Source organism: Neoarius graeffei, chromosome 13 (assembly GCF_027579695.1).
Source record: "Neoarius graeffei isolate fNeoGra1 chromosome 13, fNeoGra1.pri, whole genome shotgun sequence".
Classification (NCBI taxonomy): Eukaryota; Metazoa; Chordata; class Actinopteri; order Siluriformes; family Ariidae; genus Neoarius; species Neoarius graeffei.
Window position 1 is genome coordinate 23,735,141 of NC_083581.1, and position 15,076 is coordinate 23,750,216.

At 41.4% G+C, this 15,076-nt stretch overlaps 1 protein-coding gene across 1 annotated transcript; it reads right to left on the reverse strand.

Annotated features, from left to right (window-relative positions):
* Window positions 1-4,220: 4,220 nt before the first annotated feature.
* Window positions 4,221-5,171, reverse strand: g0s2 (G0/G1 switch 2). Its single transcript, XM_060936749.1, has 2 exons — window positions 5,088-5,171; window positions 4,221-4,847 (listed from the first exon to the last, which is right to left on the reverse strand). Exon 2 carries the CDS (start codon window positions 4,817-4,819, stop codon window positions 4,484-4,486), a length of 336 nt encoding a protein of 111 aa, XP_060792732.1. The 5' UTR covers window positions 4,820-4,847; window positions 5,088-5,171; the 3' UTR covers window positions 4,221-4,483.
* Between the last annotated feature and the right edge of the window lie 9,905 nt (window positions 5,172-15,076).

A 15,076-nucleotide genomic window follows, 5' to 3' on the forward strand; every position in this document is an offset into this window, starting at 1 on the left:
CTTTCCCACGAACTTCATCTCATCTCATTATCTCTAGCCGCTTTATCCTGTTCTACAGGGTCGCAGGCAAGCTGGAGCCTATCCCAGCTGACTATGGGCGAAAGGTGTGGTACACCCTGGACAAGTCGCCAGGTCATCACAGGGCTGACACATAGACACAGACAACCATTCACACTCACATTCACACCTACGGTCAATTTAGAGTCACCAGTTAACCTAACCTGCATGTCTTTGGACTGTGGGGGAAACCGGAGCACCCGGAGGAAACCCACGCAGACATGGGGAGAACATGCAAACTCCGCACAGAAGGGCCCTCGCCGGCCACGGGGCTCGAACCCAGACCTTCTTGCTGTGAGGTGACAGCGCTAACCACTACACCACCGTGCCGCCCCCACATGAACTTCTCGCACAATATTTCTTTGGGATTTAGGTCAGAATCTCAGTAGCTCCTCAGAAATCTCCTTTGTTTGTGCAATGATGCACTTTCTCAAACATGCATTGTGAAGAGCTGACCGCGATAGATTGCTAAATAAAACAGAGCGCACATTGAGAACTGAAAACATCTGACTGTAATTTCACTTTCAAATTAACTGCTAATCCTAAAGGTTCACCTACTTTTGCCACGCACTGATATGTAATATTGGATCATTTTCCTTAAAAAATAAATGACAAAGTATAATATTTTTGTCTCATTTGTTTAACTGGGCTCTCTTTATCTACTTTTAGAACTGGTGTGAAAAGCTTATGATGTTTTAGGTCATATTTATGCAGAAATATAGACAATTCTAAAGGGTTCACAAACTTTCAAGCACCACTGTGAATATCATATCCTCAATAATCAGTCTTAACAAAAGTGAATAAAAGGTTCATTCATTCATTCATTCATTTATCTTTTGTGTAGCAGTGAAGCACTTTAGGAAAACATGTGATACTAAGTATGTGGGCACCTGACCTGCGCACGCACACATGGTTCTTTCCAAAACTTGCCGCAAAGTTGCAAGCACACCATTTTCCAAAATGTCTTTCTAAGCTGTGGTATTAAGAATCCCTGTATAACAATGCCACTATATACAAACAGGTTCCATGATGGCATGGTTTGTTAAGGTTGAAGGGGGAAAAAAAAACCAACACCACACAAAAACTGCCCTTGCAGGGATATTTGACTGGTCTGCATGAGTAAATCATAAATCAGAGATTTTATTGAAATAAAAACACTGAAAGCGCCAAAGGGTAGCAGTTTGGTCCTGACAAGGATTGTGTGTGTGTGTGTGTGTGTGCGCGCGTGCTTTTACTTGCTACATGTTGATGACCAGAATACATTTTGTACCAACAGAGTTCAGACATTTTGGTTGGTCCTCACTTTTTCAAGGGCTGTTTGAGGGTTAAGACTTAGTTTTAGGGTTCAGGTTAGAATTAGGTGTAGGTCTGGGATAGGGTAAAGGATGGGGTTTGGGTCAGCGTTGGGGTCAGGCATTTAGTTATGATGGTTAAGGTTAGGGTAAGGGGCTTGGGAATGTATTAGATCAATGAGTGTCCCCATAAAGCTTTTACAAGAATGTGTATGTGTGTGTGTGTGTGTGTGTGTGTGTGTGTGTGTGTGTGTGTGTGTGTGTGTGTGTGTGTGTGTGAGTTAGAGAGAGAGAGAGACAGAGAGAGAGAGAATATGTAGCTGTGCTTATGAGTGCTCTCCATGCAATGTGAATATTGTGGATATGGACAATTGGATTGTCAGTCTTGCAGTAATTAATTGTATTTAAATTAATAATTTAATAAAAGTGCCACATCAAATACAAACACTGTTGTGGCAACAGCATGAATCCAGTTATTGACAATGATAACTACAAAGAGTAAGCCACTTCAACTCTGTTTGGCCTATTTACCTGACTTCATTCCATTTTAGTTTTCATCCACGGCTTGGAAAAAAAAAAAGTCAAAATGCATTCTGGGATCAGGGCCGTAACTACCATCGAGGACACCGAGGTCATGTCCTCGGCATTTTTTTTCCCACGGTATTTTTTTTTTCACTCAGAAATGTGAAATTAATATATGATGAAAATCGTTCTGACTTTGATCGGTGGAAAATTCTAAATTCAGCTTGCATCCCCCTGTTCTCATTTGTTTGTCTAAAAATAAAGTCCATATAATCATTTTTAAACGAAGCTGAAATATCCGACATTGGAAACATTTCATATCAGGCAGCCTCGCGATAGTCAGCTAAGCACCACGGGATATACAAGAGTTGAGAAGTGTTCTCATCAAGGTCCGACTCCGCAGCCAGTCAGTTTGTCAATTAGTCGTGGAATCTGAAAATTGACATAAGATGAAGAAGTCTACTACACTAAAACAAACCAAACTCAGCTTTGGAAAGTCAACAAGTGAGAGAAAAAGAAAGAGGGAAGAAGGGGAGTTAATTTTGCCAGTCACTGACAGTTCTGTGCCGGAATGCTTATGATCATTAACTGTGCAATTTTAATTAGCATTTCAAGCAACAACAGTCGAAGCCACTTAGCTAGATAGGATTCTCGTTTTCCAGGCGGCACAAACTCTTTTATTCTCTCTCTCGATTTGATTTGGTGCGTTTCAGATCAGAAAAGGCTGGACAGTCGTGACCTGTTGTTTATGAAGTTATTGGGTACTGACGAGACTTGAGCTATTTTGCTAACTTACCAGACTATTGAGGTATTTCACTCACGTGACCAAGTCATGTGACGCTGCCATTTTGGACGGCACGGCTTGAATCAGTTTGAATGCGAGGAAGGCGACAAACGAAAAACATAAAAGAAAAATGAGCGAGATGCAGAAAACACCTTCACTATCCAGCGACGTAGGGCATTTACAGGGCGAGCAGAGGGAGAGGTATTTGCAAAAATTGAGGTTAGTAGGCTTGGAGAACGACGTTTACCTGCTTCCACCAGGATTGTTCACTGACAGCTAAGATTTGTTCACATTTTCATTTACTTTCGGTCCTCAGGATAAACAAAATGTTATTAAATGTCATTGAAATAACTTCTTAGTCTGTTGAGACATGGCCCGTTGTAAGTTTTTCCTTTACTGTATTTACTAGTTTACTGAGCGCACTCCGGGGCGGGCTGGCTGGCTGGCTAGCGCTCCGGGGCGGGCTGGCTGGCTGGCTAGCTAGCGCTCCGGGGCTAGCTAGCGCTCCGGGGCCGGCCGGCTGGCTAGCGCTCCGGGGCCGGCCGGCTGGCTAGCGCTCCGGGGCCGGCTGGCTGGCTAGCGCTCAGTAAACTAGTAAATCCAGTAAAGGAAAAACTTGAGACTGAAAGGTTTTAACAGTCATCCAAATGACTGAACGTAAACATTGCTACAGTAACATACCAGCTACTGTTGTTGACATTAGCTAGCTTGCCGTCCAAAATGGCGGACACCGGGGCGTCACGTGACCCTGTGACGTCAGGTGAAATACCTCAATAGGCTAACGTGAACCCAAGACACTATTGTTTTGATCATTGGTTGTATTTTCGAACGGAAATGAAAACGGGTAGCAAACTTATGTTCACATTTTATTTACAACATGATGTACCACCTCTGACTGCTTTCTGTCAGTCATGAGCAGCCCAGCCGCGTTCACAGCTCCTCCTCCGATCACCAGCTGGAGATGAGCCTCCTCTCGGGAAGTCTTGTCCCGCCCCTCTTATTGACTCCCATCTCCAGTGAGGCTCAGTCTCCGAATGTGGCATTTTAGTCGGTTTTGTCCAATAACCGTCTAGTATTTTGCTATTGAAAAGGGCATATATTTTTTAAAAAGCAATTGAAGTCCATTCAGGCTCGGCTAGATTGCGTTGTCACTCTTACTCACTCTCTCACTCACACTCCATCACTCACTCAAACTCTCACTCACTCACTCACTCTCACACTCTCTCTCTCTCACTCTCACTCCATCACTCACTCTCACACACTCTCACTCACTCACCCACACAAAATACTTTTGTGATCGTGCAGTTTTGAAATTGTTAAAATAAACATGTTCACCTACATGTTCATCTTGTTGGGCTTGTGATTTTGACTCGTTTCCAAAATGTATGAAAAGTCACCATATTAGGACTTTTTTTTTTGGCAAATAAGATGTATCGCAATGTTTGACCTCGGTATTTGAAAAATCCTGGTTACGGCCCTGTCTGGGATATCTGAGTGAGGACACCAGTTAGGCTACAAATTCAATAAAACATTAAATTTAAGACAAATTAAGACACAGACTCTGGTTTTGCACAAATGAGAATTTATTGAGCTGCAGTAAGAGAAAGCTGACTCAATAAAGACTTGTTGCATCCTTTATAAATAACGTACAACCAGTAGAAAATCAGTACATCGTTACATCATCTTCACAAACTTACAAGTAACATTTGAGAACATTCGCTGTACAACAGCATTCATTCAGTCCCAGCAGGCACTTTACATTTCCTCTCTATCAGACATACCTATCAGTGCAAAGGCAGAACACACAGTGTGTTAGTGAGTATGTATTTTAAGAGGCATGGGCTCTGAAACTCATACGCCGCTGCATGTGCGTGGGCAGTTTCTTAGCCTTGGCTTCCATCTCACTGTCCTGTTCTTCTTCTTCTGAGATGATCGTCTGTGGCTCTTGAGTCGGAGCCATCACTGTTATGGTCTCCTCCATCAGTTTACTTAGGGTGCTTTCTTCCTGCTCAGGAAAGAGTGAACAGGCAGCCTCCACCACACCGCTCATGATACCCAGGGCTGCAAAGACTCCTCCAACCAGATATATCTTCACAGTGCCCTTTGATGGCTGAGCACTTAGCATCTCTCTTGCAAATGGAATGATCTCTTGCATCATCTCCATTTTGTTCAAAATCAGTCAGGAGTTGTGTCTATGAGGAGAGAAAATACTGTTAGGGCTCACTACATATGATAATAAATTATTAAACATTCCATGTATATTTCTTATCAACATTAGTATCCTGTATTTCATCATTTAATATGCTGATGAACTTATTAAACACTTTAATGCATTATAATTTAATGCATGGAGCAGAGAAGTTAGTTTGAAAAGAGAAGATTAATGACAAATAGTACCGTATTAGCAAATCAAGGCATGCAAAAGTACTTACATGTGTAATAAAGTAGAACCTTCAGCTGATTTCTCTTCACTTGATTATGACCAAGTATTAGCAGGCAACTCACTGCAGGCTTGGTCCATATTTAAGGCCAGCGCTGTCAGTAGCCACACCCACCGAACATTGCCTGTTTGTGCAAGTTTGTGTGTCGTCAGTGATGGTGGGTATGTGTCTATTCACTCGAGTGACCTCTGTGCAGGCAACTTCATCTTCTGGTCACGTGAAAAAACAGTTCTTCTCCATTGTACGTGAGCAATGTGGTGAAACTGATGTCTGCTTTTCAAGATCTTGATTATGCCATATCCATTATCCATGATGACTCAAAGTTAATTTTTTTGGATTTGCTCAGAGGGGAATACACAATGTGTACACAGTGCAATATAATATAAAATGTCGTCATGGAAGACACTCTTTAGGTAACTAGATAGTTTGTGTGTGTGTGTGTGTATATATATATATATATATATATATATATATATATATATATATATATATATATATATACACACACACACACACAGAGTGGTGCTTGAAAGTTTGTGAACCCTTTACAATTTTCTATATTTCTGCATAAATATGACCTAAAACATCATCAGATTTTCACACAAGTCCTAAACATAGATGAAGAAAACCCAGTTAAACAAATGAGATAAAAATATTATACTTGGTCATTTATTTATTGAGGAAAATGATCCAATATTACATATCTGTGAGTGGCAAAAGTATGTGAACCTCTAGGATTAGCAGTTAATTTGAAGATGAAATTAGAGTCAGGCATTTTCAATCAATGGGATGACAATCAGGTGTGAGTGGGCACCCTGTTTTATTTAAAGAACAGGGATCTATCAAAGTCTGATCTTCACAACACATATTTGTGGAAGTGTATCATGGCACGAACAAAGGAGATTTCTGAGGACCTCAGAAAAAGCGTTGTTGATGCTCATTAAGCTGGAAAAGGTTACAAAACCATCTCTAAAGAGTTTGGACTCCACCAATTCACAGTCAGACAAATTGTGTACAAATGGAGAAAATTCAAGACCACTGTTACCCTCCCCGGGAGTGGTTGACCAACAAAGATCATTCCAAGAGCAAGGCGTGTAATAGTCGGCGAGGTCACAAAGGACCCCAGGGTAACTTCTAAGCAACTGAAGGCTTTGCTCATATTGGCTAATGTTAATGTTCATGAGTCCACCATCAGGAGAACACTAAACAACAATGGTATGCATGGTAGGGTTGCAAGGAGAAAGCCACTGCTCTCCAAAAAGAACATTGCTGCTCGTCTGCAGTTTGCGAAAGATCACGTGGACAAGCCAGAAGGCTATTGGAAAAATGTTTTGTGGATGGATGAGACCAAAATAGAACTTTTTGGTTTAAATGAGAAGTATTATGTTTGGAGAAAGGAAAACACTGCATTCCAGCATAAGAACTTTATCCCATCTGTGAAACATGGTGGTGGTAGTATCATGGTTTGGGCCTGTTTTGCTGCATCTGGGCCAGGACGGCTTGCCATCATTGATGGAGCAATGAATTCTGAATTATACCAGTGAATTCTAAAGGAAAATGTCAGGACATCTGTCCATGAATTGAATCTCAAGAGAAGGTGGGTCATGCAGCAAGACAACGACCCTTCAGCACAGAAGTCATTCTACCAAAGAATGGTTAAAGAAGAATAAAGTTAATGTTTTGGAATGGCCAAGTCAAAGTCCTGACCTTAATCCAATCGAAATGTTATGGAAGGACCTGAAGCAAGCAGTTCATGTGAGGAAACCCACCGACATCCCAGAGTTGAAGCTGTTCTGTATGGAGGAATGGGCTAAAATTCCTCCAAGCCGGTGTGCAGGACTGATCAACAGTTACCGGAAATGTTTAGTTGCAGTTATTGCTGCACAAGGGGGTCACACCAGATACTGAAAGCAAAGGTTCACATACTTTTGCCACTCACAGATATGTAATATTGGATCATTTTTCTCAATAAATAAATGACCAAGTATAATATTTTTGTCTCATTTGTTTAACTGGGTTCTCTTTATCTACTTTAGGACTTGTGTGAAAATCTGATGATGTTTTAGGTCATATTTATGCAGAAATATAGAAAATTGTCAAGGGTTCACAAAGTTTCAAGCACCACTGCGTGTGTGTGTATATATATATATATATATATATATATATATATATATATATATATATATATATATGTATATATGCATGCTTTGTACTCTGTTAAAGGCTAATGACATCCTTAATTCAGTGCTATTCACTGTAAATCTGTATAAAGCTTCACAGTCTGTTTTATACAAGGACTTCCCATTTGAGAAGACCACATACATATCTGAAAGAAAGTTGTCCTAGGAACTGTCTCAGTTGTCTTTGTTCATGATGCAGACAGTAGCAGGGTTAATTCTAGTGTGCTGATTTATTTCAACTGCTCGGATTATTGCATGAAAGGGATAAAAACCCTATGGGATAAAACAGGCTGATTTTGTGGCTGGGCTTTTAAATAGTAAATATGTAAATATCTTCACTCTGATTGGCTAAAATCTTTAAATGAAAACTCTTGTTAGTGACACCCACAGAATTATTTTGCTACACTCTTCACATTGCTTTTTTATGAGGACATCCAAATACTTGTTTATATATGAAACAAATTTTCCCAAAGCTATATAGATATAATATTTACATTGCTTGTGTGCCCTATCACATCCCTAACATTGGGTAAGCTCAGCCTACCTTGCCAAGCTAACCTGAACTAGTAACAGCTAACTGTCTGACATGGTGAAAAAGAACCCTGGGTAACATTACTGCTAACAGGAGTCACCTCAGTGCATGGTGTCGAACAAATTTATCAAGTCACACAACAGGGAGTTGCTTATTATTCCAATATTATGGTCAATTCAGTAGCCTTGCAAACTACGTATGTCAAACTACTTGTTTTATCTAAATCTAATGTTATGGAAGTATGGTAACATTAATTGACTGGTTAATGTTACCCGAGGGCTTTGACTGGTCATGCAAATGAATTAAAGTTCAGTCCAAAAGGAGGACGTTATTACAAGATCCAATACAGCGTTTAATATTTGATTTTTTTGTTGCTGTTGTTTGGAAATTTTGAATGTTTAACTTATGGACTCCGACAGAGTTGGCACAGCTCCATCTTTTTGATTCAGATTGCTATGGGTGGTCATATGTTACTGAGGAGTGGAACCATAAAAGAGGAGAGGAGATTCTATGTGAGAAGCATGCATTTTGTAATTGGCCTGTCAAAAGGTCAAAGTCCCTCCTGTACCAGGACTTCCTAGGCAGTCTCCTGTCCTAACCAGGCCCTTAAGGCACATTAGGCGGCGCCGATCTCGGTTTCTATAGCCTGTGGCCTCTCGCCTATTACACGGCTAGGATTACAATGGGGGGTGGTTCTCGAGTAACTGTGAGAGTTTGAGTCCCTACTCACAACTGTATTGCGGCATGCCTCACTAGATGGCAGTAGGTACCATTTTTATGATGGTCTTTGGTATGTCCCGAGCGCAAGTAGAACTCACAATCTCCTGGTCAAGAGGCAGACACACCAACCATCTCACAGTAATTGGCCTGTACTCTCTGCCTATTTTCAGAAGCTGACTTGGGGACCCAGTAGGTCCCTAAGTCACAATGACATATTCCAAAAACAACTAGAAATACATGTCCCCTTTAAATCTTCAAGCAATTTCTTAAACTAAATCTTCTTAATGGCCTTGGTAGTAAAAGTAGGTGATAGTATTCTTTGTTAGATAAGGGGTCATTACAATTTTACGTGTCCTGTGTAACATCCATAAGTAGACATCCATCCATCCATTATCTATTCCACCAGTCCAGTCATGGGGGGACATGGTGGTGCATCCATCCACTATCTATGTCACTTATCTATCAGGGTCACAGGGAAAGCTAGAACCAATCCCAGCTAACTGGGTGAGAGGTGGGAGTCACTTTGGGCATGTCGCCAATCTATCACAGGGCTAATACAGAGACAAACAACCATTAATACTCACATTCACATCTATGGTTGATTTAGAGTAGCTAGTTGACCTAATCCACATGTCTTTGTAAGAGGAAACTGGAGCCGTGGAGACATTGCTAAACCCTGCACCACCGTGCTACCCCATAAGTAGACATATTAATTATATTGTATGTAAAAGATGAGCGATCCAGTACAAAGCCTTTTGATTGAAGAGCAGTACAAATGTAGGACAATATGACAGTTAACTTTACTCTACTGGGTCCTCTGCCAGCAGCTCCAGTGTCAAAGGTGTTTGAATGAGAAACCAGTAAACTATTACTATTTATACTGAGATCGATAAGTTTGCTTCATCTTGAGTTAATGATCAGTGGTCTACTTACTGTGTTGTGATTGTTATATTTATCTGGTACCTGGCAATTCCTCAGTGTTTAGTGTTGTTCTAATGGATGTAATGTGAAATACTTATCTCATCAGACTTTAACATAGATGTCAGAATTTCTGTATTCTAATAAAGAAAGAACTGTACTCGAAAAGACAAGATACCATTTCCAACATTCACCTATAAATAGATCATCTGCAGAAAAAGAAGTGATTTTATTTGAGGTGCAAATGCAAACAAAACAAATGAATACTGGCATTTTATAGTTGCTTTATATATTACATAAATGTCTAGTTTGTTGTTGACCTTTTACAACCTTTTACAAAAAAAAACCAACAACCACGATGTGTTGATCGAGTGAGCATTTGTGTGTGAGGTGAAAGAGAAAGTTAATATTGAGCAATGTTAAGCATAGCTTCTGCTGCATGGACAGAAGCACATCAGAGACTTCTACCCTACAGCGCTGATCCGTGCCATGCATGACCTGTGCCCTAGACAGTGTTGAGAAACTGGCCAAGCATGGCCACAGCATGAGACTGCACGTAGCAAAATACAAAAGTGGGGGGGAAAACACTGTAGATGATCACATATTAATTAATTTAGTCTATTTTTATTCTCATTCTCAATAGCCAGAAATCAAGTTGGTGAAATTTCAAGATAGGATACATTTCTATGCACTGCATCAGCCTTTGAGTTGAGCACCAATAAAACTTTTCAATTAGCTCACAGTCACACTAGATTGTGTACACTAAGTCAGTAAAATGGATGATGATGATGATGATGATGATGATGATGATAGTCTCTCCTTTAATCTGCTAAACAAGCATGTGCCCTGGAGAAATCCTCATCACTCATGGACTAAACCTAATACACTTACTGCTTGGGAAATGATACTGAGGTCAGAGACGTTCATATGTCTATCTTCTTTCGCTTACCCAATTCCTCTGGAAAAGTATCACATCTTTGACTCGTGCTGGAGGAGCTGCTGTGAAATAACCTGAAATGAACCACACCATGTCACTTTAGTACTCATAGCACTGAAAACACATTCATTGCTGTGATTTCTGTAGTAATGCTCCTCAGAATTAATTCTCCTGACATGGTATAAATAAACTAATCACTAGTTTAACTGTAGGCTGGTTTACCGTAATGTCTTGCGATCTGGATGTCTAAACTAGCTCCATGTAGCCAAGAATGTAGCGACTGAAGTTGCATTACATGAGCTATATCCATCCATCCGTTATCTGTAGCCATTTATCCTGTACAGGGTCGCAGGCAAGCTGGAGCCTATCCCAGCTTACTATGGGCGAGAGGCGGGGTACACCCTGGACAATCGCAGGGCTAACACACAGAGACAAACAATCATACACACTCACATCTATGGTCAATTTAGAGCCACCAATTAGCCTAACCTGCATGTCTTTGGACTGTGGGGGAAACTGGAGCACCCGGAGGAAACCCACGCAGACACAGGGAGAACATGCAAACTCCACACAGAAAGGCCCTCGTTGGCCACTGGGTTCAAACTCAGGACCTTCTTGCTGTGAGGTGACGGTGCTAACCACTACACCACCATGCTGCCCCCATGAGCTATATTATATTATGGAAACTACATTGGCTGCCATTTGGATAACCAGTTTGCTCTAAAATACTTCTCATGTCTCACCTTACAATATTGGAAAGATTTTACTATCTTTTGTGCTGACTTTAGTCTACATTACATTACATGGCATTTAGCAGACACTCTTATTCAGAGTGATGTACAATGAGTGCAAAAGTCAGGTACACGAAGTGCTGAACTTCTACACAAGAAAGTTCTAGTGACAGCTGAACAAGCGACAGCAATACCTAATGTAACATGCTGTTGAAATACCAATACTCAAACAGCCAAGGAAGCAAACCAACCATATAAAGTACAACTAAATAGAGAACACAAACAACCAACCCCAGGCTAGACTGTACAGAGTCTGGGCTGGTCTAGACCGAAACACAGCTACACAGTGGGCTGAAGGGGAGAGGTACAGCCTGAAAAGGTGAGTCTTCAGTCTGTGCTTGAAGGTGGTCAGGGAGTTGGCAGTTCTAACCTCAATGGGAAGGTCATTCCACCAACGGGGAACCAGGACAGACGGTAGTCTTCAGTGGGCTGGTCAGGAGTGGAGAGGAGGATGGGCCAGGCAACCAGTAGTAGTGGAGCGGAGGGATCTTGCTAGTGTGTAGGGGCGGATCAGACTTTGGAGGTATGCTGGCCCTAACCCCTTGAGAGCCTGGTAAGCTAGCATCGATGTCTTAAAGTTGATGTGAGCTGCGATAGGTAGCCAGTGCAGGTCGGCAAGCAGAGGGGTGACATGGGAAGAATGAGGAAGGTTGTAGACCAGATGACCTGCAGCATTCTGGATGAGCTGCAGGGGTTTGATGACAGAAGCTGGAAGGTCAGCAAGGAGAGAGTTGCAGTCATCCAAGTGGAAGAAAGTCAGCACTTGGACCAGGAGCTAGTCCAGCTGGTCTAGTCTAAGGGACAGGTTCTTTATCAGTACCTCGAATAATGAAAGTGTCCACTTCCAAAACCCTTCTGATTTCAGTTTGCGACTCAAACATATCTTGTATTCTGTCTAATGATAACTGATAAACTCTTGCTATTCATGAACACAGAAAGATACTGTGATATGAGTGTTGTTATCTATAGGTTCCTATGGTGGAAAAGTTCAGGGGCAATGCATAATACCTGCATCCCGCCTTTTAACCCATTTACACATAGGGGAGAGCGGGGTAAGATGAGCCAGAGGGTAAGATGAGCCACCCCCTGTTTCTAAGAAACAGTAAACAAATGTGACCATGTGACCACATTCAAAGGGGGGCGGGACCATTTACTTACACTTGTGGAGAGGAGCACCACATGTCAAACTAGGTGAGGGAGATATTTATAAAAATGTGTTTTTGTGCTTTCTAAGTCAATTCCATGTTTGTCCACAGTGAAGATAATTTAGAGAAGACAAAAGTAGAATAATATTTAGACACATTAGGGTTAAGTTAGTGGCTTTCTAAGCTATGATATGAATGCTAATAAAAATAATTTTGATTAGCCTAATCCCCTTTATTAGCATTTTTCTACAAAATGGTGGCCACGGGGTAAGACGAGCCATTAGATGTGGGGCAAGTTGAGCCACTGGCTCAACTTACCCCATTGGTGGCTGAGCTTACCCAATATGGATGACACTTAAGTTTTCACATTTACTGGTCATATATGACAACAACATATATATATATATATATATATATATATATATATATATATATATGACATCAGATGAGGAAGACCAGTTGTTAGATGTGGGGGATTATGTTGTGGCAAAATTCACGGGGAAGAAGAAAGTGCATTTCTTCATTGGCCAGATAATCAAATTGGATGTCTTCGAAATAGAGGCAAGATTTGTCAAAAGAAGCCGGTCATGCCATGGCTCTGCAAGAAAGCCGACCTTTGTCTTCAAAGAGAAAGATAAGGCTGTCCTGTCAAGACAGGATATTGTGAAAAAATTGCCCCACCCCTTTACTGTTGGGGGGACAGCACGGAGGGAGAGGCAAATGGTGTTCCCTTGCAATTTGAATGCTTGGAACATTGAATAATGATGAAATGATTGATGGAATGATTGCTGCATGTTTTAGCAATGTTTTAACCTACTGAAAGAAATAAGATTTTTTGGCACTGTTCTACTCATCTCATCTCATTATCTCTAGCCGCTTTATCCTTCTACAGGGTCGCAGGCAAGCTGGAGCCTATCCCAGCTGACTACGGGCGAAAGGCGGGGTACACCCTGGACAAGTCGCCAGGTCATCACAGGGCTGACACGTAGACACAGACAACCATTCACACTCACATTCACACCTACGGTCAATTTAGAGTCACCAGTTAACCTAACCTGCATGTCTTTGGACTGTGGGGGAAACCGGAGCACCCGGAGGAAACCCACGCGGACACGGGGAGAACATGCAAACTCCACACAGAAAGGCCCTTGCCGGCCCCGGGGCTCGAACCCAGGACCTTCTTGCTGTGAGGCGACAGCGCTAACCACTACACCACCGTGCCGCCCGGCACTGTTCTACTGTTTTAGTAATTTCTATAATATAGTATATCTCTCATTCCCTCTCTAACCATCCCTCTTTCTATCTATCTATGCATATCTCTCTCTCTATCCATCTATCTATCCCTCCCTATCCCATCTCGTTCTATCACCTCTCTCTTCATCTCCCCTTCTCTATGCAACGGCCCTATCCCCCACTTGCTTGACTTGACTTGATTCACTGATTGCATTTCTAATAATAAAAGTTGTTTACTTTGTTAACCTAACATGTTTTGTGTTGGCTCAATTTACCCCACACAGTGGCTCATCTTACCCCGTGCATGGGGTAAGTTGAGCCACTTGACATTTTTTTTCAAGAGGTAATATCACTCTAACCATAAGAGCTTATCAATTATTTTTTGCTCAGATAGTAACAGTACACTTTGAAATTTGGTATGGTGTGTAGACTGGAAGCAAAAATGGCTTTAACATGTAGTTATGATGAAAAATGTAAAAAGTGGCTCATCTTACCCCGCTCTCCCCTACAGTGGTGCTTGAAAGTTTGTGAACACTTCAGAATTTTCTACATTGCTGCATAAATATGACCTAAAACAACATCAGATTTTCACACAAGTCCTAAAAGAGATAAAGAGAACCCAGTTAAACAAATGAGATAAAAATATTATACATGGTCATTTATTGAGGAAAATGATCCAATATTACATATCTGTGAGTGGCAAAAGTATGTGAACCTCTAGGATTAGCAGTTACTTTGAAGGTGAAATTAGAGTCAGGTGTTTCAATCAATGGGATAACAGGGTGAGTGGGCACCCTGTTTTATTTAAAGAACAGGGATCTATCAAAGTTTGATCTTCACAATGTTTATGGAAGTGTATCATGGCACGAACAAAGGAGATTTCTGAGGACCTCAGAAAAAGCGTTGTTGATGCTCATCAAGCTGGAAAAGATCGCAAAACCATCTCTAAAGAGTTTGGACTCCACCAATCCACAGTCAGACAGATTGTGTACAAATGGAGAAAATTCAAGACCATTGTTACCCTCCCCAGGAGTGGTCGACCAACAAAGATCACTCCAAGGGCAAGGCGTGTAATAGTTGGTGAGGTCACAAAGAACCCCAGGGTAACTTCTAAGCAACTGAAGGCCTCTCTCACATTGGCTAATGTTCATGTTCATGAGTCCACCATCAGGAGAACACTGAACAACAATGGTGTGCATGGCAGGGTTGCAAGGAGAAAGCCACTGCTCTCCAAAAAGAAGATTGCTGCTCATCTGCAGTTGGCTAAAGATCATGTGGACAAGCCAGAAGGCTATTGGAAAAATGTTTTGTGGACGGATGAGACCAAAATAGAAATTTTTGGTTTAAATGAGAAGCGTCATGTTTGGAGAAAGGAAAACACTGCATTCCAGCATAAGAACCTTATCCCATCTGTGAAACATGGTGGTGGTAGTATCATGGTTTGGGCCTGTTTTGCTGTATCTGGGCCAGGACAGCTTGCCATCATTGATGGAACAATGAATTCTGAATTATACCAGTGAATTC

Excerpts from the sequence above, each read along its gene's own strand:
- g0s2 (XM_060936749.1), bottom strand. The coding sequence starts at position 4,819 with ATGGAGATGATGCAAGAGATCATTCCATTTGCAAGAGAGATGCTAAGT.